The following is a 23,283-nucleotide window of genomic DNA, read 5'->3' on the forward strand; positions in this document are numbered from 1 at the left end:
CTCTCTCTCTCTACCCCTCTCTCTCTATCCCCCCCCTCTCTCCCTCTCTATCCCCCCTCTCTCTCCCCCCCCCTCTCTCTATCCCCCCTCTCTCTCTCTACCCCCTCTCTCTATCCCCACCCCCTCTCTCTCTATCCCCCTCTCTCTCTCTCCCTCTCTCTATCCCCCTCTCTCTCTCTCTATCCCCCTCTCTCTCCCCCACCCTCTCTATCCCCCTCTCTCTCTCTCTCTCCCCCCCTCTCTCTCTCTCTATCCCCCTCTCTCTCTCTCTCTATCCCCCTCTCTCTCCCTCTCTCCCCCCTCTCTCTCTCTCTCTATCCCCCCTCTCTCTATCCCCCCTCTCTCTCTCTCTCTCCCCCCTCTCTCTCTATCTCCCCCCTCTCTCTCTCTCTCCCCCTCTCTCTCTCTCTCCCCCCTCTCTCTCTATCCCCCCTCCTCTCTCTCTCCCCCCCCTCTCTCTATCCCCCCCCTCTCTCTCTCTCCCCCTCTCTCTCTATCCCCCCTCTCTCTCTCTCTATCCCCCCTCTCTCTCTCTCTATCCCCCCCCCCCCCTCTCTCTATCCCCCTCTCTCTCTCTCCCCCTCTCTCTCTCTATCCCCCCTCTCTCTCTCTCTCTCTATCCCCCCTCTCTCTCTCTATCCCCCCTCTCTCTCTCTCTATCCCCCCTCTCTCCCCCCCTCTCTCTCTCCCCCCTCTCTCTCTATCCCCCTCTCTCTCTCTCTCCCCCTCTCTCTCTCTATGCCCCCCTCTCTCTCTCTCTCTATCCCCCCTCTCTCTCTCTATCCCCCCCTCTCTCTCTCTATCCCCCCTCTCTCTCTCTCTATCCCCCCTCTCTCTCTCTATCCCCCCTCTCTCTCTCTATCCCCTCTCTCTCTCTCTATCCCCCTCTCTCTCTCTCTATCCCCCTCTCTCTCTATCCCCCTCTCTCTCTCCCCCTCTCCCCCTCTCTCTCTCTCTCCCCCCCTCTCTCTCTCTCTCCCCCCTCTCTCTCTCTCTATCCCCCCCCTCTCTCTCTCTCTATCCCCCTCTCTCTCTCTATCCCCCCTCTCTCTCTACCCCCCCTCTCTCTACCCCCCCCTCTCCATGCCAGTTCTGATCTTCATATGCACATTTCCGTGGAACACTTCCATTTAATTTCTAAGTCTTTGTATCTCATTGTCAAATACAAATCTAAAAGTAACTTTTATTGCCACCTCCAACTATGTAAAAATAGCCTACACAAAGCCTGCAGGTAGAAAACATCCCGATAAAAATAAATATCCTCCAAATCACATGGCCCGTCTGCAAATATTTGGAGTCCTCTGAATTTCCTGTGAGCTCTGGACAGACACAGTTGGAGGCTATTTGCACAAAGGATTAAAAGTAATCAGATATTTTAATAGTTTCCATCATAGCATGACATTTGTGGAGCTGGAAATATTTTAAAAATACTTTGAGGAACTATTGTCATTCTCAATTAATTATAAAAACAGACTTTGTTTAGTTGCTGTTTGTGGTGAAGTAAAAATGACTTTGAGAAGCGCCACAGATCACTGGTGGTGACGAGACAATCAGAAACACTATCAGAACCCCAAATGGGGACATTTCTTCTTCTACATTTGCGCGCAGGCAGGTAGACTAGGCCTACTTCTATAGGCCTGTGCATAATCAGGTTAAACGTGCTTAACATTGACAGAACCCTCAAACAAAAGAAGAAGAAGATTAATAAATTGACGAAACTCATAACTGGAATGAAATAAACAGGAACACGTTCCTATGTTGAGACAGGTGTTGTTAGGAGGCCATGTTGAGACAGGTGTTGTTAGGGGACATGTTGAGACATGTTGAGACAGGTGTTGTTGTTAGGAGGACATGTTGACATGTTGTTAGGAGGACAGTTGTGTTGTTAGGAGGACATGTTGAGACAGGTGTTGTTAGGAGGACATGTTGAGACAGGTGTTGTTAGGAGGACATGTTGAGACAGGTGTTGTTAGGAGGACATGTTGAGACAGGTGTTGTTAGGAGGACATGTTGAGACAGGTGTTGTTAGGAGGACATGTTGAGACAGGTGTTGTTAGGAGGACATGTTGAGACAGGTGTTGTTAGGAGGACATGTTGAGACAGGTGTTGTTAGAGGACATGTTGAGACAGGTGTTGTTAGGAGGACATGTTGAGACAGGTGTTGTTAGGAGGACATGTTGAGACAGGTGTTGTTAGGAGGACATGTTGAGACAGGTGTTGTTAGGAGGACATGTTGAGACAGGTGTTGTTTGGAGGACATGTTGAGAGGAGGACATGGTGTTGTTAGGAGGACATGTTGAGACAGGTGTTGTTAGGATGTTGTTGATCCATCCTCAGTTTTCTCCTTTAACAGCCATTAAACTCTGTAACTGTTTTAAAGTCCCCATTGGCCTCATGGTGAAATCCCTGAGTGGTTTCCTTCCTCCCCGGCAACTGATTTAGGAAGGACGCCTGTATCTTTGTATTGACTGGGTGTATTGACACACCATCCAAAGTGTAATTACTAATAACTGCACCGTGCTAAAAGGGATATTATATTCAGTGTCTGCTTTAAAAAATGTGAACCCATCTACCAATAGTTGCCCTTCTTTGCGAGGCATTGTAAGACCTCCCTGGTCTTTGTGGTTGAATGTGTGTTTGAAATTCACTGATCGACTGAGGGACCTGACAGATAATTGTAAGTGTTGGGTACAGCACAGGAGATTGGTGTCACCTTTAATTGGGAGGAATGGTATCAAATACATGGTTTTCAGTAAACAATGTCTGCTCAAGCATGAATTACCCTTGTCGACGAAGAGCTGATTGAATACCTGCATCTAGTGTATGCTGCTGTTTATATTTCCCAACAGTGACGCCACACTACAGAACGCTGTGCTCTCAAGCCCTGTTTAATAGTCATTATCCTCTGAAGGACCAGCCAGGTGTCTGTAGACATCTCCCGTCAGGTGTTGTTATGCCCTGTAGGACCAGCAAGCTGTCTGTAGACATCTCCCGTCAGGTGTGACCGTGGCTATAATCTGGGCGGCCCTGGAGGACGAAAGGAGAGAAAGAGAGCAGATGATACAGATCGATAATACAGTTGTAGTCGGAAGTTTAAATACACCTTAGCCAAATACATTTAAACTCATTTTTTTCACAATTCCTGACATTTAATCCAAGTAAAAATTCCCTGTCCTTTTGTGTCTTAGGTTAAAAATTCCTTTTGTGTTTTAGGTCAGTTAGGATCACCACTTTATTTTAAGAATGTGAAATGTCAGAATAATAGTAGAGAGAATGGTTTATTTCAGCTTTTATTTATTTCATCACATTCCCAGTGGGTCAGAAGTTTACATACACTCAATTAGTATTTGGTAGCATTACCTTTAAATTGTTTAACTTGGCTCAAACGTTTTGGTTAGACTTCCACAAGCTTCCCACAATAAGTTGGGTGAATTTTGGCCCATTCCTCCTGACACAGCTGATGTGACTGAGTCAGGTTTGAAGGCCTCCTTGCTCGCACACGCCTTTTCAGTTCTGCCCACAAATGTTCTATAGGATTGAGGTCAGGGCTTTGTGATGGCCACTCCAATACCTTGACTGTGTTGTCCTTAAGCCATTTTGGCACAACTTTGGAAGTATGCCTGGGGTCATTGTCCATTTGGAAGACCCATTTGCGACCAACCTTTAACTTCCTGAATGATGTCTTGAGATGTTGCTTCAATATAGCTACATAATTTTCATTCTCATGAAGCCATCTTTTTTTGTGAAGGTCACCAGTCCCTCCTGCAGCGAAGCACCCCCCACAACATGATGCTGCCACCCCCATGCTTTACGGTTGGGATGGTCTTCTTCGGCTTGCAAGCCTCACCCTTTTCCCTCCAAATATAACGATGGTCATTATGGCCAAACAGTTCTATCTTTGTTTCATCAGACCAGAGGACATTTCTCCGAAAAGTACGATCTTTGTCCCCATGTGCAGTTGCAAACCGTAGTCTGGCTTTTTTATGGAGGTTATGGAGCAGTGGCTTCTTCCTTGCTGAGGGGCCTTTCAGGTTATGTCGATATAGGACTCGTTTAACTGTGGACATAGATACTTTCTTCTGGAACAGGTACAACAGTACAACAGTATAACAGGTATAACCACATCACTTCTGGAACAGTCACACCTGGGACACACATTTAAATAGCTAACAGTCACACCTGGGACACACCTTTAAAACCTCTCTGGGATATGTGGGACAGTAGCGTCCCACCTCACCAACAGCCAGTGAAAGTGCAAATTCAAAACAACAGAAATCTCATAATTAAAATTCCTTAAAAGTATTAAACACCATTTTAAAGAGAAACTTCTCGTTAATTCAGCCACAGTGTCTGATTTCAAAACGGCTTTACGGCAAAAGCCCACCTTGCGATTATGTTAGGTCAGTGCCAAGTTACAGAAAAACAAACAGCCATTTTCCAAAGAACGAGAGGTGTCACAAAACTCAGAAATAGCCTTAAAATGAATCACTAACCTTTGATGATCTTCACCAGATGGCACTCCCAGGACTCCATGTTAGACAATAAATGTGTGTTTTGTTCGATAAAGTTCATCTTTATGTCCAAAAACCTCATTTGAAATTGGTGCGTTATGTTCAGAAATGCATTGTCTCAAACAAACATATGGTGAAAGTGCAGAGAGCCACATCAAATTACAGAAATACTCATAATAAACATGGATAAAAGATACAAGTGTTGTGCATGGAAGTATAGATAAACTTCTCCTTAATGCAACTGTTGTGTCAGATTTCAAAAATTCTTTACGGCAAAAGCCCACCTTGCGATTATGTTAGGTCAGCGCCAAGTCACAGAAAAACAAACAGCCATTTTCCAAAGAAGGAGAGGTGTCACAAAAGTCAGAAATAGCGTTATAAATATTCACTTACCTTTGATGATCTTCATCGGAATGCACACCCAGGAATCCCTAGTTCCACAATAAATGTTTGTTTTGTTCGATAAAGTCTTTTATTTATGTCCAAATACCTCCTTTTGTTCACGCGTTTAGCCCAGTAATCCAAATTGTAACGGCTTTCTTCCGTTGAAAGAGAGTCGGACCAAAATGCAACGTGGTTAAATCGATACATGTTTAATAGACGAATAAACACGATCAATACAAAAACAATAAACGGAACGTGAAAACCGAAACAGCCTAAACTGGTGCAAACTAACACAGAGATAGGAACAATCACCCACAAACACACAGTGAAACCCAGGCTACCTAAATATGGTTCCCAATCAGAGACAACGAGAATCACCTGACTCTGATTGAGAACCGCCTCAGGCAGCCATAGACTTTCCTAGACAACCCTACTCAGCCACAATCCCAATACCTACTAAAACCCCAATACAAAAACACAACACAAAATAAACCCATGTCACACCCTGGCCTGACCAAATAAATAAAGAAAACACAAAATACTAACACCAAGGCGTGACAGAAATGCACAGTGCACGAGCAATTAGTTCAGACGAAAAGTCCCAAAAGTTATATTACAGTTCGTAGAAACATGTCAAACGATATATATAATCAATCTTTAGGATGTTTTCATCATAAATCTTCAATAATGTTTCAACCGGACAATTCCTTTGTCTTTGGAAATTAAAAGGAACGCAGCTCACTCTCACGGCCGCACGCCTGCCTGAGCTCATGGCATTCTGCCAGACACTGTCGTGGAAGAATCAGAATTTGTTGGTAACATATGTAAGATGTTTTATATTCATCAAATGTGTGTAAATTACTTCTCATCAAGAATGGTATTTTTGTATAATACTGTGGCGGGGTTGCAGTTATCTGTTCTATGTCAAGACTAAGTTGCATGGGCCGCAGAGAGGGGAGAGGTCAAAGTATCATCATGTGTAAACATATATTTTACTCCCTACCTTTCCCAGTGGGGAAAGGAGGGTGGCAGTGTCTGGAATCATTCTATGCTCCCTCTAATGTTGTTTCTATCTTAACCTATAGCCTCATTCTCCTCTCCGTGAGCTTATCCAGGATTGGTTGTATTTAGAGTTGGTTGTATCTAAATGACAATTTGATATATGCCTGTTGATATGGAGGGTTGGTTTATGGTTCTGGGTTTGAGTAAGGAGACAAAGCTGAACGATTTATTATGTCTATGCTGTCTGACTATGTGTGTTCTTTGCTATTAAGGATCCCATTTTGCCATCATGTTGGGACTCTCAACTTTTCATTAGAGATACTGAACTGTTGAAAGTCAAAATGCTATTGCAATGTGGAGGGGGCTCTCAGAGAATTCATTGAGAGACACTGACTTGCCTGAGAGTCACAGGGTTGTGATAGAGCTGATATAATTAAAGATGGACTTTGATAACTAACTCTGACTTGTGTGTGTGATTTGCTCCCATGATTTGGTAAATAGAGGAAATTTCCACAACATTACCTGGTTGAAACAGCTCTTATTCTCTCCCCCTTCATAGTAGAAGCCTGAAACAACATTCTAAAGACTGTTGACATCTAGTGGAAGCCTTAGGAAGTGTAGTATGACCCCATAGACACTGTATATTGGATAGGCAAAGACTTGAAAACCTAGAAACCTCAGATTTCCCACTTCCTGGTTGGATTTTTTCTCATGTTTTTGCCTGCCATATGAGTTCTGTTATACTCACAGACATGATTCAAACAGTTTTAGAAACTTCAGAGTTTTTCCTATCCAAATCTACTAATATATCTAATATACCAAATCTACTAATATGCATATTCTAGCTTTTGGGCCTGAGTAGCAGGCAGTTTACTTTGGGCACTTTTTTCATCCAAGCTACTCAATACTGCCCCCCAGTCCCAAAGAAGCTAAATAGCTAACAGTCACACCTGGGACACACCTTTAAATAGATAACAGTCACACCTGGGACACACCTTTAAATAGATAACAGTCACACCTGGGACTCACCTTTAAATAGATAACAGTCACACCTGGGACACACCTTTAAATAGATAACAGTCATACCTGGGACACACCTTTAAATAGATAACAGTCACACCTGGGACTCACCTTTAAATAGATAACAGTCACACCTGGGACACACCTTTAAATAGATAAGTCACACCTGGGACTCACCTTTAAATAGATAACAGTCACACCTGGGACTCACCTTTAAATAGATAACAGTCACACCTGGGACTCACCTTTAAATAGATAAGTCACACCTGGGACTCACCTTTAAATAGATAACAGTCACACCTGGGACACACCTTTAAATAGATAACAGTCACACCTGGGACTCACCTTTAAATAGATAACAGTCAAGCTGTAATACAGAACTAAGGCTCATGCTTTACTTAATAGTCGTCTTCCGTTTGCAATTTATCTTTAAAGTTCCAGGTCTTCTTTTTGTTGTTTTTGCTACAATACCTGTCTGACAGCGTAGGACCGCCCTCTTTTCCTTTGTCCCGTCACGTGATTGAAGGAACAGTGGGTCCATCGACGCAGGTGTGGCAACCTGGAAGAAGGGAAACCAATTAACATATTCAGGAAGAATACTCGCACACTGTAGAAAAAAATATATATGAATAAATCCAAATACAGATGTTTATTAAAACACCATGGTGCCCCCAACAAATCCCAGTGCATAAATGAAAGGTGAAAACAACACAAATGTTTGGGCCTCAGGCCGTCATCATTGTGGATGTTGGCACTCACACCTGGCTTCTAATTTCAAGGATATTTGCATGTCACATGATCAAGGAAGAAAACACATCGGAAAATCTATGAATCGGTACCTGATCCAAGTTTATCATTTTAAAAGGCTAATTGATCATTAGAAAACCCTTTTGCAATTATGTTAGCACAGCTGAAAACTGCTGTTCTGATTAAAGAAGCAATAAAACTGGCCTTCTTTAGACTAGTTGAGTATCTGGAGCATCAGCATTTGTGGGTTCGATTACAGGTTCAAAATGGCCAGAAACAAAGAAGTTTCTTCTGAAACTCGTCAGTCTATTCTTGTTCTGAGAAATGAAAGCTATTCCATGTGAGAAATTGCCAAGAAACCGAAGATCTGGTACAACGCTGTGTACTACTCCCTTCACAGAACAGCGCAAACTGGCTCTAACCAGAATAGAAAGAGGAGTGGGAGGCCCCGGTGCACAACTGAGCAAGAGGACAAGTACATTAGAGTGTCTAGTTTGAGAAACAGACTCCTCACAAGTCCTCAGCTGGCAGCTTCATTAAATAGTACCCACAAAACACCAGTCTCAACGTCAACAGTGAAGAGGCGACTCGGGATGCTGGCCTCCTAGGCAGAGTTGCAAAGAAAAAAACATATCTCTGTCCAGTGTCTGTGTTCCTTTGCCCATCTTAATCTATTATTGGCCAGTCTGAGATATGGCTTTTTCTTTGCAACTCTGCCTAGAAGGCCAGCATCCCAGAGTCGCCTCTTCACTAAAAAAAAACAGTCTGATCACGATGAACAATACCTGGTAAAACCTTTTTAATTCTGAGTACTTTTGCATCACAACATTGAAGTGTAAAGGGGCCTCCAGTTTTTTAAAATATTTTCCATCTGGGTCTTTTATATTTTCCATCTGGGTCTTGTTTTAATAATAGAGAAATCAGACCTTCCTGCGGAGTACCTGACATTTCTATAGGAGTAGTTAAAACAATCTAACAATGGAGCTTTTAGTATATCAAAAAAGGGTTGATAAACCTCTACAGGTAAGCCATCAAGCCCTGGGAGTTGTCCAGACGGAAAGGATTTAATAGCCTCAGATAGTTCTTCCTCTGATTGGGCCTTTGAACATTTCCAGGACATTTTAGAAATACCACGATAATACTGATAATACTGATAACTGTGATAATACTGATAACTGTGATACTACTGATAATACTGATACTACTGATAATACTGGTAACTGTGATACTACTGATACTACTGATAATACTGATAACTGTGATACTACTGATAATACTGATACTACTGATAATACTGATAACTGTGATACTACTGATACTACTGATAATACTGATAACTGTGATAATACTGATAACTGTGATACTACTGATAATACTGATAACTGTGATACTACTGATAATACTGATACTACTGATAATACTGATAACTGTGATACTACTGATAATACTGATAATACTGATAACTACTGATAATACTGATAACTGTGATACTACTGATAATACTGATACTACTGATAATACTGATAACTGTGATACTACTGATAATACTGATACTACTGATAATACTGGTAACTGTGATACTACTGATACTACTGATACTACTGATAATACTGATAACTGTGATACTACTGATAATACTGATACTACTGATAATACTGATAACTGTGATACTACTGATACTACTGATAATACTGATAACTGTGATAATACTGATAACTGTGATACTACTGATAATACTGATACTACTGATAATACTGATAACTGTGATACTACTGATACTACTGATAACTGTGATAATACTGATAATACTGATAATACTGATAACTGTGATAATACTGATAATACTGATACTACTGATACTACTGATAATACTGATAACTGTGATACTACTGATAATACTGATACTACTGATAATACTGATAACTGTGATACTACTGATACTACTGATAATACTGATAACTGTGATAATACTGATAATACTGATACTACTGATAACTGTGATACTACTGATACTGCTGATAATACTGATAATACTGATAACTGTGATAATACTGATAATACTGATAACTGTGATACTACTGATAATACTGATAACTGTGATACTACTGATAATACTGATAACTGTGATACTACTGATAATACTGATAACTGTGATACTACTGATAATACTGATAATACTGATAACTGTGATACTACTGATAATACTGATAACTGTGATACTACTGATAATACTGATAACTGTGATACTACTGATAATACTGATAACTGTGATACTACTGATAATACTGATAACTGTGATAATACTGATAATACTGATAACTGTGATACTACTGATAATACTGATAACTGTGATACTACTGATAATACTGATAACTGTGATACTACTGATAATACTGATAATACTGATAACTGTGATACTACTGATAATACTGATAACTGTGATACTACTGATAATACTGATAATACTGATAACTGTGATACTACTGATAATACTGACAATACTGATAACTGTGATAATACTGATAATACTGATAACTGTGATACTACTGATAATACTGATAACTGTGATACTACTGATAATACTGATAACTGTGATACTACTGATAATACTGATAACTGTGATACTACTGATAATACTGATAATACTGATAACTGTGATAATACTGATAATACTGATAACTGTGATACTACTGATAATACTGATAACTGTGATACTACTGATAATACTGATAACTGTGATACTACTGATAATACTGATAACTGTGATACTACTGATAATACTGATAACTGTGATACTGACTGATAACTGTGATACTACTGATAATACTGATAACTGTGATACTACTGATACTGATAACTGTGATACTACTGATAATACTGATAACTGTGATAATACTGACAATACTGATAACTGTGATAATACTGACAATACTGATAACTGTGATACTACTGATAATACTGATAACTGTGATAGTACTGACAATACTGATAACTGTGATAATACTGACAATACTGATAACTGTGATACTACTGATAATACTGATAACTGTGATACTACTGATAATACTGATAACTGTGATAATACTGACAATACTGATAACTGTGATAATACTGATAATACTGATAATACTGATAATACTGATAACTGTGATAATACTGACAATACTGATAACTGTGATAATACTGACAATACTGATAACTGTGATACTACTGATAATACTGATAACTGTGATACTACTGATAACTGTGATAATACTGACAATACTGATAACTGTGATACTCCTGATAATACTGATAACTGTGATAATACTGACAATACTGATAACTGTGATACTACTGATAATACTGATAACTGTGATAGTACTGACAATACTGATAACTGTGATAATACTGATAATACTGACAATACTGATAACTGTGATACTACTGATAATACTGATAACTGTGATACTACTGATAATACTGATAATACTGATAACTGTGATACTACTGATAATACTGATAACTGTGATACTACTGATAATACTGATAATACTGATAACTGTGATACTACTGATAATACTGATAACTGTGATACTACTGATAATACTGATAACTGTGATAATACTGATAATACTGATAACTGTGATACTACTGATAATACTGATAACTGTGATACTACTGATAATACTGATAACTGTGATAATACTGATAACTGTGATAATACTGATAATACTGATAACTGTGATAATACTGATAATACTGATAATACTGATAACTGTGATAATACTGACAATACTGATAACTGTGATAATACTGATAATACTGATAACTGTGATACTACTGATAATACTGATAACTGTGATGCTACTGATAATACTGATAATACGGATAACTGTGATAATACTGATAATACTGATAACTGTGATAATACTGATAATACTGATAACTGTGATAATACTGATAATACTGATAACTGTGATAATACTGATCATACTGATAACTGTGATACTACTGATAATACTGATAACTGTGATACTACTGATAATACTGATAACTGTGATAATACTGATAATACTGATAATACTGATAACTGTGATAATACTGATAACTGTGATAATACTGATAATACTGATAACTGTGATACTACTGATAATACTGATAACTGTGATACTACTGATAATACTGATAACTGTGATACTACTGATAATACTGACAATACTGATAACTGTGATAATACTGACAATACTGATAACTGTGATACTACTGATAATACTGATAACTGTGATACTACTGACAATACTGATAACTGTGATAATACTGATAACTGTGATAATACTGACAATACTGATAACTGTGATACTACTGATAATACTGATAACTGTGATAATACTGACAATACTGATAACTTTGATAATACTGACAATACTGATAACTGTGATACTACTGATAATACTGATAACTGTGATAATACTGACAATACTGATAACTGTGATACTACTGATAATACTGATAACTGTGATACTACTGATACTACTGACAATACTGATAACTGTGATACTACTGATAACTGTGATACTACTGACAATACTGATAATTGTGATAGTACTGACAATATTGATAGTAGGGTTACAGTAGGGTTACCTTGGGGTTACAGTAGGGTTACCTTGGGGTTACAGTAGGGTTACAGTAGGGTTACCTTGGTGTTACAGTAGGGTTACAGTAGGGTTACCTTGGGGTCACAGTAGGATTACCTTGGGGTCACAGTAGGATTACCTTGGGGTTACAGTAGGGTTACAGTAGGGTTACCTTGGTGTTACAGTAGAGTTACCTTGGTGTTACAGTAGGGTTACCTTGGTGTTACAGTAGGGTTACCTTGGGGTTACAGTAGGGTTACCTTGGGGTTGCAGTAGTGTTACAGTAGGGTTACCTTGGTGTTACAGTAGGGCTACCTTGGTGTTACAGTAGGGTTACAGTAGGGTTACCTTGGTGTTACAGTAGGGTTACAGTAGGGTTACCTTGGTGTTACAGTAGGGTTACAGTAGGGTTACCTTGGTGTTACAGTAGGGTTACAGTAGGGTTACCTTTGAGTTACAGTAGTGTATGTAGTTCAGGAACATGCTGCGTATCCTCTCTGCCTCGTCATAGCAGCAGTGGGGCACTTGGTTCTCCACGCTCCTCTGAATAGGGGTCCACACACGCTCCGTCCAACGCTTATGGAGCAGCTCTCGCTTACGAAGCTCCGCCCTTTCCTGTTGGCACAGATAACGCTCCAGGTCCTGACAGGAAGAGACAGAGGCACAGAATGTTACGATGGAGCTAAACTAGTCATGACACCACGTAAGGATACAGAACATAACGTACCTTAAAAATACATCAACATATATCAGATCTATAAGCCTGAACTCTTCCACAACTGGTCTAATCAAGGGCTTGATGGTTGGCTGAAAAGTTGAATCAGGTGTGCTGGCTCTGGAATGGATCACATGCATAGAATGGCCGGGATTCCCAGAGGAGATGTTGCACAGAATTGTGGTCACCTTGACAAAGCCATTCTCTGACAGAATTGTGGTCACCTTGACAAAGCCATTCTCTGACAGAATTGTGGTCACCTTGACAAAGCCATTCTCTGACAGAATTGTGGTCACCTTGACAAAGCCATTCTCTGACAGAATTGTGGTCACCTTGACAAAGCCATTCTCTGACAGAATTGTGGTCACCTTGAAAAAGCCATTCTCTGACAGAATTGTGGTCACCTTGACAAAGCCATTCTCTGACAGAATTGTGGTCACCTTGACAAAGCCATTCTCTGACAGAATTGTGGTCACCTTGACAAAGCCATTCTCTGACAGAATTGTGGTCACCTTGACAAAGCCATTCTCTGACAGAATTGTGGTCACCTTGACAAAGCCATTCTCTGACAGAATTGTGGTCACCTTGACAAAGCCATTCTCTGACAGAATTGTGGTCATCTTGACAAAGCCATTCTCTGACAGAATTGTGGTCACCTTGACAAAGCCATTCTCTGACAGAATTGTGGTCACCTTGACAAAGCCATTCTCTGACAGAATTGTGGTCACCTTGACAAAGCCATTCTCTGACAGAATTATGGTCACCTTGACAAAGCCATTCTCTGACATAATTGTGGTCACCTTGACAAAGCCATTCTCTGACAGAATTGTGGTCACCTTGACAAAGTCATTCTCTGACAGAATTATGGTCACCTTGACAAAGCCATTCTCTGACAGAATTGTGGTCACCTTGACAAAGCCATTCTCTGACAGAATTGTGGTCACCTTGACAAAGCCATTCTCTGACAGAATTGTGGTCACCTTGACAAAGCCATTCTCTGACAGAAATGTGGTCACCTTGACAAAGCCATTCTCTGACAGAATTGTGGTCACCTTGACAAAGCCATTCTCTGACAGAATTGTGGTTACCTTGACAAAGCCATTCTCTGTGTCCAGTAGGGGCTGGGTGATGGCTCTAGCTTCTTGGTTCTCAGATTCTAACTTGACCTGAATGATTGTAGATGAAAAAACACAAACGTGAAAGAAATGAGTGTGTGTGTTCGTGTGTGGCTACGTGTGTGTGTGTATCTGCTTGCGTGTGGCTGAGTGTGTGCAGTACCTGCAGCCTCCTGAAGGAGGTGTGAGAGAGCCAGTCTACCCACGGCCCTCTGGGAGGTCCAGGAAGCCACACCTCACTCCTCCTCTTCTCTCCTCCTCTTCCTCTTCGGCCGGTCTTCCTGACACTTCTCCATACTCCGCTGGGTACCTGGAACAACACACAGTAGAACATCAACAACAGCATTAAAACAACAACAACAAGAATCAGAGGTTTACATCACAATGAACACACATGGAGGAAGGGTACATGGGCCATTTCTGGGTCTCAAATGTCTGTAGGACATTCCTGAGGAAAGGAGTTAAGGGAAGGAAGTCACTTCAGGCTGTTAAGATGCACCCAGACAGGTTTCCCAGACAGGGTTCCCAGACAGGGTGGGTTCCCAGACAGGGTTCCCAGACAGGGTTCCCTGACAGGGTTCCCAGACAGGGTGGGTTCTCAGACAGGGTGAATTCCTAGACAGGGTGGATTCCCAGACAGGGTGGGTTCCCAGACAGGGTTCCCAGACAGGGTTCCCAGACAGGGTGGGTTCCCAGACAGGGTTCTCAGACAGGGTGGGTTCTCAGACAGGGTTCCAAGACAGGGTGGATTCCCAGACAGGGTTCCCAGACAGGGTGGTTCTCAGACAAGGTGGGTTCCCAGACAGGGTTCCCAGACAGGGATCTCAGACAGGGTGGGTTCCCAGACAGGGCTCTCAGACAGGATTCCCAGACAGGGTTCTCAGACAGGGCTCTCAGACAGGGCTCTCAGACAGGGCTCTCAGACAGGGTTCCCAGACAGGGTTCCCAGACAGGGCTCTCAGACAGGGTTCCCAGACAGGGCTCTCAGACAGGATTCCTAGACAGGGCTCTCAGACAGGGCTCTCAGACAGGGTGGGTTCCCAGACAGGGTTCCCAGACAGGGCTCTCAGACAGGGTGGGTTCTCAGACAGGGTTCTCAGACAGGGCTCTCAGACAGGGTGGGTTCTCAGACAGGGTGGGTTCTCAGACAGGGTGGGTTCTCAGACAGCGTTCTCAAACTTGGTTCCCAGACAGGGTTCTCAGACAAGGTTCTCAGACAGGGTTCCCAGACAGGGTTCTCAAACTGGGTTCCCAGACAGGGTTCTCAGACAGGGTTCCCAGACAGGGTTCTCAGACAGGGTTCCCAGACAGGGTTCTCAGACAGGGTTCCCAGACAGGGTTCTCAGACAGGGTTCCCAGACAGGGTTCTCAGACTGGGTCTAACACAGATATTGTATGAATCACAAATGGTACCCTAATCATAGTGCACTACTTTAGACTTGGACCATTAGGATTCTGGTCATAAGGGAATAGGGTGCCATTTGGGATGCCGATATTGAGCATAGTGTCCATGCCCCCATTGAGAGAGATGGGAACCTCAGGGGAAGTGTCCATGCCCCCATTGAAAACGAGAGATGGGAACCTCAGGGGAAGTGTCCATGCCCCCATTGAAAACGAGAGATGGGAACCTCAGGGGAAGTGTCCATGCCCCCTTTGAAAACTGGAGATGGGAACCCCAATGTAAACTGGAGATGGGAACCTCAGGGGAAGTGTCCATGACCCCATTGAAAACCAGAGATGGGAACCTCAGGGGAAGTGTCCATGCCCCCATTGAAAACCAGAGATGGGAACCTCAGGGAAGTGTCCATGCCCCCATTGAAAACCAGAGATGGGAACCCCAGGGGAAGTGTCCATGCCCCCATTGAAAATGAGAGATGGGAACCCCATTGTAAACTGGAGATGGGAACCTCAGGGGAAGTGTCCATGACCCCATTGAAAACCAGAGATGGGAACCTCAGGGAAGTGTCCATGCCCCATTGAAAACGAGAGATGGGAACCTCAGGGGAAGTGTCCATGCCCCCATTGAAAACCAGAGATGGGAACCTCAGGGGAAGTGTCCATGCCCCCATTGAAAACCAGAGATGGGAACCTCAGGGAAGTGTCCATGCCCCCATTGAAAATGAGAGATGGGAACCTCAGGGAAGTGTCCATGCCCCCTTTGAAAACTGGAGATGGGAACCCCAATGTAAACTGGAGATGGGAACCTCAGGGGAAGTGTCCATGACCCCATTGAAAACCAGAGATGGGAACCTCAGGGGAAGTGTCCATGCCCCCATTGAAAACGAGAGATGGGAACCTCAGGGGAAGTGTCCATGGTGCGATGTGATTGAAGGGTGATTGAAGGGTGATTGAAGGGTGATGTGAAGGGTGATTGAAGGGTGATGTGAAGGGTGATGTGAAGGGTGATTGAAGGGTGATTGAAGGGTGATGTGAAGGGTGATTGAAGGGTGATGTGAAGGGTGATTGAAGGGTGATTGAAGGGTGATTGAAGGGTGATGTGAAGGGTGATTGAAGGGTGATTGAAGGGTGATGTGAAGGGTGATGTGAAGGGTGATTGAAGGGTGATGTGAAGGGTGATTGAAGGGTGATTGAAGGGTGATGTGAAGGGTGATTGAAGGGTGATTGAAGGGTGATTGTGTTCACTGGTTTGCCTCCCTGCCGTTTGCAAAACAGTATATTGTTGTCATCTCTGCCACTAGAAAGGTCCTCGTAAATTAGGACCTGTTCATTATTGACATACCTGTATTAACAACTTGTTTACGGTACTGTAAGTTGTTATTAATTCATATTACTAGACAGCAGTTGTAAACGTTTTTAGACAGCAGTTGTAAACGTTTTTAGACAGCAGTTGTAGACGTTTTTAGACAGCAGTTGTAGAATGTTTTTAGACAGCAGTTGTAAATGTTTTTAGACAGCAGTTGTAGACGTTTTAGACAGCAGTTGTAGACGTTTTTAGACAGCAGTTGTAGACGTTTTTAGACAGCAGTTGTAAACGTTTTTTGTAGACGTTTTTAGACAGCAGTTGTAGACGTTTTAGACAGCAGTTTTTAGTAGTTGTAAACGTTTTTTTTAGACAGCAGTTGTAGACGTTTTTAGACAGCAGTTGTAAACGTTTTTAGACAGCAGTTGTAAACGTTTTTAGACAGCAGTTGTAGACGTTTTTAGACAGCAGTTGTAGACGTTTTTAGACAGCAGTTGTAGACGTTTTTAGACAGCAGTTGTAAACGTTTTTAGACAGCAGTTGTAAACGTTTTTAACGTTTTTTAGACAGCAGTTGTAGACGTTTTTAGACAGCAGTTGTAGACGTTTTTAGACAGCAGTTGTAGACGTTTTTAGACAGCAGTTGTAAACGTTTTTAGACAGCAGTTGTAAACGTTTTTAGACAGCAGTTGTAGACGTTTTTAGACAGCAGTTGTAGACGTTTTTAGACAGCAGTTGTAGACGTTTTTAGACAGCAGTTGTAAACGTTTTTAGACAGCAGTTGTAGACGTTTTTAGACAGCAGTTGTAGACGTTTTTAGACAGCAGTTGTAGACGTTTTTAGACAGCAGTTGTAGACGTTTTTAGACAGCAGTTGTAGACGTAGACGTTTTGACAGCAGTTGTAGACGTTTTTAGACAGCAGTTGTAGACGTTTTTAGACAGCAGTTGTAGACGTTTTTAGACAGCAGTTGTAGACGTTTTTAGACAGCAGTTGTAGACGTTTTTAGACAGCAGTTGTAGACGTTTTTAGACAGCAGTTGTAGACGTTTTTAGACAGCAGTTGTAGACGTTTTTAGACAGCAGTTGTAGACGTTTTTAGACAGCAGTTGTAGACGTTTTTAGACAGCAGTTGTAAACGTTTTTAGACAGCAGTTGTAAACGTTTTTAGACAGCAGTTGTAGACGTTTTTAGACAGCAGTTGTAGACGTTTTTAGACAGCAGTTGTAGACGTTTTTAGACAGCAGTTGTAGACGTTTTTAGACAGCAGTTGTAGACGTTTTTAGACAGCAGTTGTAGACGTTTTTAGACAGCAGTTGTAGACGTTTTTAGACAGCAGTTGTAGACGTTTTTAGACAGCAGTTGTAGACGTTTTTAGACAGCAGTTGTAAACGTTTTTAGACAGCAGTTTTTAGTAGACGTTTTTAGACAGCAGTTGTAGACGTTTTTAGACAGCAGTTGTAGACGTTTTTAGACAGCAGTTGTAGAGACGCAGTTGTTTTTTAGACAGCAGTTGTAAACGTTTTTAGACAGCAGTTGTAAACGACGTTTTTAGACAGCAGTTGTTTTTAGACAGCAGTTTTTTTTAGACAGCAGTTGTAGACGTTTTTAGACAGCAGTTGTAGACGTTTTTAGACAGCAGTTGTAGACGTTTTTAGACAGCAGTTGTAAACGTTTTTAGACAGCAGTTGTAAACGTTTTTAGACAGCAGTTGTAGACGTTTTTAGACAGCAGTTGTAGACGTTTTTAGACAGCAGTTGTAAACGTTTTAGACAGACAGCAGTTGTAAACGTTTTTAGACAGCAGTTGTAGACGTTTTTAGACAGCAGTTGTAGACGTTTTTAGACAGCAGTTGTAGACGTTTTTAGACAGCAGTTGTAGACAGTTGTTTTTAGACAGCAGTTGTAGACGTTTTTAGACAGCAGTTGTAGACGTTTTTAGACAGCAGTTGTAGACGTTTTTAGACAGCAGTTGTAGACGTTTTTAGACAGCAGTTGTAGACGTTTTTAGACAGCAGTTGTAGACGTTTTTAGACAGCAGTTGTAAACGTTTTTAGACAGCAGTTGTAGACGTTTTTAGACAGCAGTTGTAGACGTTTTTAGACAGCAGTTGTAGACGTTTTTAGACAGCAGTTTTTTAGACAGCAGTTGTAGACGTTTTTAGACAGCAGTTGTAGACGTTTTTAGACAGCAGTTGTAGACGTTTTTAGACAGCAGTTGTTTTTAGACAGTGTAGACGTTTTTAGACAGCAGTTGTAGACGTTTTTAGACAGCAGTTGTAGACGTTTTTAGACAGCAGTTGTAAACGTTTTTAGACAGCAGTTGTAAACGTTTTTAGACAGCAGTTGTAGACGTTTTTAGACAGCAGTTGTAGACGTTTTTAGACAGCAGTTGTAGACGTTTTTAGACAGCAGTTGTAGACGTTTTTAGACAGCAGTTGTAAACGTTTTTAGACAGCAGTTGTAAACGTTTTTAGACAGCAGTTGTAGACGTTTTTAGACAGACAGTTGTAGACGTTTTTAGACAGCAGTTGTAAACGTTTTTAGACAGCAGTTGTAGACGTTTTTAGACAGCAGTTGTAGACGTTTTTAGACAGCAGTTGTAGACGTTTTTAGACAGCAGTAGACGTTTTTTAGAGCAGTTGTAGTTCTTGTAGACGTTTTTAGACAGCAGTTGTAGACGTTTTTAGACAGCAGTTGTAGACGTTTTTAGACAGCAGTTGTAGGCGTTTTTAGACAGCAGTTGTAGACGTTTTTAGACAGCAGTTGTAGACGTTTTTAGACAGCAGTTGTAGACGTTTTTAGACAGCAGTTGTAGACGTTTTTAGACAGCAGTTGTAGACGTTTTTAGACAGCAGTTGTAGACGTTTTTAGACAGCAGTTAGACGTTTTTAGACGCAGTTTTTAGACAGCAGTTGTAGACGTTTTTAGACAGCAGTTGTAACGTTTTTAGACAGTTGTAGACGTTTTTAGACAGCAGTTGTAAACGTTTTTAGACAGCAGTTGTAGACGTTTTTAGACAGCAGTTGTAGACGTTTTTAGACAGCAGTTGTAGACGTTTTTAGACAGCAGTTGTAGACGTTTTTTAGACAGCAGTTGTAGACGTTTTTAGACAGCAGTTGTAGACGTTTTTAGACAGCAGTTGTAGACGTTTTTAGACAGCAGTTGTAAACGTTTTTAGACAGCAGTTGTAAACGTTTTTAGACAGCAGTTGTAGACGTTTTTAGACAGCAGTTGTAGACGTTTTTAGACAGCAGTTGTAGACGTTTTTAGACAGCAGTTGTAAACGTTTTTAGACAGCAGTTGTAAACGTTTTTAGACAGCAGTTGTAGACGTTTTTAGACAGCAGTTGTAGACGTTTTTAGACAGCAGTTGTAGACGTTTTTAGACAGCAGTTGTAAACGTTTTTAGACAGCAGTTGTAGAACGTTTTTAGACAGCAGTTGTAGACGTTTTTAGACAGCAGTTGTAGACGTTTTTTTAGACAGCAGTTGTAGACGTTTTTAGACAGCAGTTGTAGACGTTTTTAGACAGCAGTTGTAGACGTTTTTAGACAGCAGTTGTAGACGTTTTTAGACAGCAGTTGTAGACGTTTTTAGACAGCAGTTGTAGACGTTTTTAGACAGCAGTTGTAGACGTTTTTAGAGCAGTTGTAGACGTTTTTAGACAGCAGTTGTAGACGTTTTTAGACAGCAGTTGTAGACGTTTTTAGACAGCAGTTGTAGACGTTTTTTTTAGACAGCAGTTGTAGACGTTTTTAGACAGCAGTTGTAAACGTTTTTAGACAGCAGTTGTAGTTCCCAGACAGCAGTTGTAAACGTTTTTAGACAGCAGTTGTAGACGTTTTTAGACAGCAGTTGTAGACGTTTTTTAGACAGCAGTTGTAAACGTTTTTAGACAGCAGTTGTAAACGTTTTTAGACAGCAGTTGTAAACGTTTTTAGACAGCAGTTGTAGACGTTTTTAGACAGCAGTTGTAAACGTTTTTAGACAGCAGTTGTAGACGTTTTTAGACAGCAGTTGTAGACGTTTTTAGACAGCAGTTGTAAACGTTTTTTTTAGACAGCAGTTGTAAACGTTTTTAGACAGCAGTTGTAAACGTTTTTAGACAGCAGTTGTAGACGTTTTTAGACAGCAGTTGTAAACGTTTTTAGACAGCAGTTGTAAACGTTTTTAGACAGCAGTTGTAAACGTTTTTAGACAGCAGTTGTAGACGTTTTTAGACAGCAGTTGTAGACGTTTTTAGACAGCAGTTGTAAACGTTTTTAGACAGCAGTTGTAGACGTTTTTAGACAGCAGCATTGTAAACGTTTTTTAGACAGCAGTTGTAGACGTTTTTAGACAGCAGTTGTAGAAGTTTTTAGACAGCAGTTGTAGACGTTTTTAGACAGCAGTTGTAGACGTTTTTAGACAGCAGTTGTAGACGTTTTTAGACAGCAGTTGTAGACGTTTTTAGACAGCAGTTGTAGACGTTTTTAGACAGCAGTTGTAGACGTTTTTAGACAGCAGTTGTAGACGTTTTTAGACAGCAGTTGTAAACGTTTTTAGACAGCAGTTGTAACAGCAGTTTTTTTTAGACAGCAGTTGTAGACGTTTTTAGACAGCAGTTGTAGACGTTTTTAGACAGCAGTTGTAGACGTTTTTAGACAGCAGTTGTAAACGTTTTTAGACAGCAGTTGTAAACGTTTTTAGACAGCAGTTGTAGACGTTTTTAGACAGCAGTTGTAGACGTTTTTAGACAGCAGTTGTAGACGTTTTTAGACAGCAGTTGTAAACGTTTTTAGACAGCAGTTGTAGACGTTTTTAGACAGCAGTTGTAGACGTTTTTAGACAGCAGTTGTAGACGTTTTTAGACAGCAGTTGTAGACGTTTTTAGACAGCAGTTGTAGACGTTTTTAGACAGCAGTTGTAGACGTTTTTAGACAGCAGTTGTAGACGTTTTTAGACAGCAGTTGTAGACGTTTTTAGACAGCAGTTGTAGACGTTTTTAGACAGCAGTTGTAGACGTTTTTAGACAGCAGTTGTAGACGTTTTTAGACAGCAGTTGTAGACGTTTTTAGACAGCAGTTGTAGACGTTTTTAGACAGCAGTTGTAGACGTTTTTAGACAGCAGTTGTAGACGTTTTTAGACAGCAGTTGTAAACGTTTTTAGACAGCAGTTGTAAACGTTTTTAGACAGCAGTTGTAGACGTTTTTAGACAGCAGTTGTAGACGTTTTTAGACAGCAGTTGTAGACGTTTTTAGACAGCAGTTGTAGACGTTTTTAGACAGCAGTTGTAGACGTTTTTAGACAGCAGTTGTAGACGTTTTTAGACAGCAGTTGTAGACGTTTTTAGACAGCAGTTGTAAACGTTTTTAGACAGCAGTTGTAAACGTTTTTAGACAGCAGTTGTAGGGTTTTTAGACAGCAGTTGTAGACGTTTTTAGACAGCAGTTGTAGATTTTTAGACAGCAGTTGTAAACGTTTTTAGACAGCAGTTGTAAACGTTTTTAGACAGCAGTTGTAGACGTTTTTAGACAGCAGTTGTAGACGTTTTTAGACAGCAGTTGTAGACGTTTTTAGACAGCAGTTGTAAACGTTTTTAGACAGCAGTTGTAAACGTTTTTAGACAGCAGTTGTAGACGTTTTTAGACAGCAGTTGTAGACGTTTTTTTTAGACAGCAGTTGTAGACGTTTTTAGACAGCAGTTGTAGACGTTTTTAGACAGCAGTTGTAGACGTTTTTAGACAGCAGTTGTAGACGTTTTTAGACAGCAGTTGTAGACGTTTTTAGACAGCAGTTGTAGACGTTTTTAGACAGCAGTTGTAGACGTTTTTAGACAGCAGTTGTAGACGTTTTTAGACAGCAGTTGTAGACGTTTTTAGACAGCAGTTGTAGACGTTTTTAGACAGCAGTTGTAGACGTTTTTAGACAGCAGTTGTAGACGTTTTTAGACAGCAGTTGTAGACGTTTTTAGACAGCAGTTGTAAACGTTTTTAGACAGCAGTTGTAGACGTTTTTAGACAGCAGTTTTTACGACAGCAGTTGTAGACGTTTTTTAGACAGCAGTTGTAAACGTTTTTAGACAGCAGTTGTAAACGTTTTTAGACAGCAGTTGTAAACGTTTTTAGACAGCAGTTGTAGACGTTTTTAGACAGCAGTTGTAGACGTTTTTAGACAGCAGTTGTAGACGTTTTTAGACAGCAGTTGTAAACGTTTTTAGACAGCAGTTGTAAACGTTTTTAGACAGCAGTTGTAAACGTTTTTAGACAGCAGTTGTAAACGTTTTTAGACAGCAGTTGTAGACGTTTTTTTTAGACAGCAGTTGTAAACGTTTTTAGACAGCAGTTGTAAACGTTTTTAGACAGCAGTTGTAAACGTTTTTAGACAGCAGTTGTAGACGTTTTTAGACAGCAGTTGTAGACGTTTTTAGACAGCAGTTGTAAACGTTTTTAGACAGCAGTTGTAGACGTTTTTAGACAGCAGTTGTAAACGTTTT

General features: G+C 40.8%; 1 protein-coding gene across 1 annotated transcript in view; it reads right to left on the reverse strand.

Moving 5' to 3' along the window:
- Positions 1 to 2,675: 2,675 nt before the first annotated feature.
- fam228a (family with sequence similarity 228 member A) overlaps positions 2,676 to 23,283 on the reverse strand; it is a 33,442-nt gene continuing 12,834 nt past the window's right edge. Inside the window, exons 3-7 of the mRNA XM_042301130.1 lie at positions 14,274 to 14,420; positions 14,084 to 14,161; positions 12,728 to 12,922; positions 7,389 to 7,476; positions 2,676 to 3,027 (exon numbers count right to left, since the gene is read on the reverse strand). Of these exons, the coding sequence (XP_042157064.1) occupies positions 3,011 to 3,027; positions 7,389 to 7,476; positions 12,728 to 12,922; positions 14,084 to 14,161; positions 14,274 to 14,420 (525 nt within the window). The 3' untranslated portion in view covers positions 2,676 to 3,010. The remainder of the gene's footprint in view (positions 3,028 to 7,388; positions 7,477 to 12,727; positions 12,923 to 14,083; positions 14,162 to 14,273; positions 14,421 to 23,283) is intronic.

This window comes from Oncorhynchus tshawytscha, linkage group LG18 (assembly GCF_018296145.1).
Source record: "Oncorhynchus tshawytscha isolate Ot180627B linkage group LG18, Otsh_v2.0, whole genome shotgun sequence".
Lineage (NCBI taxonomy): Eukaryota > Metazoa > Chordata > Actinopteri > Salmoniformes > Salmonidae > Oncorhynchus > Oncorhynchus tshawytscha.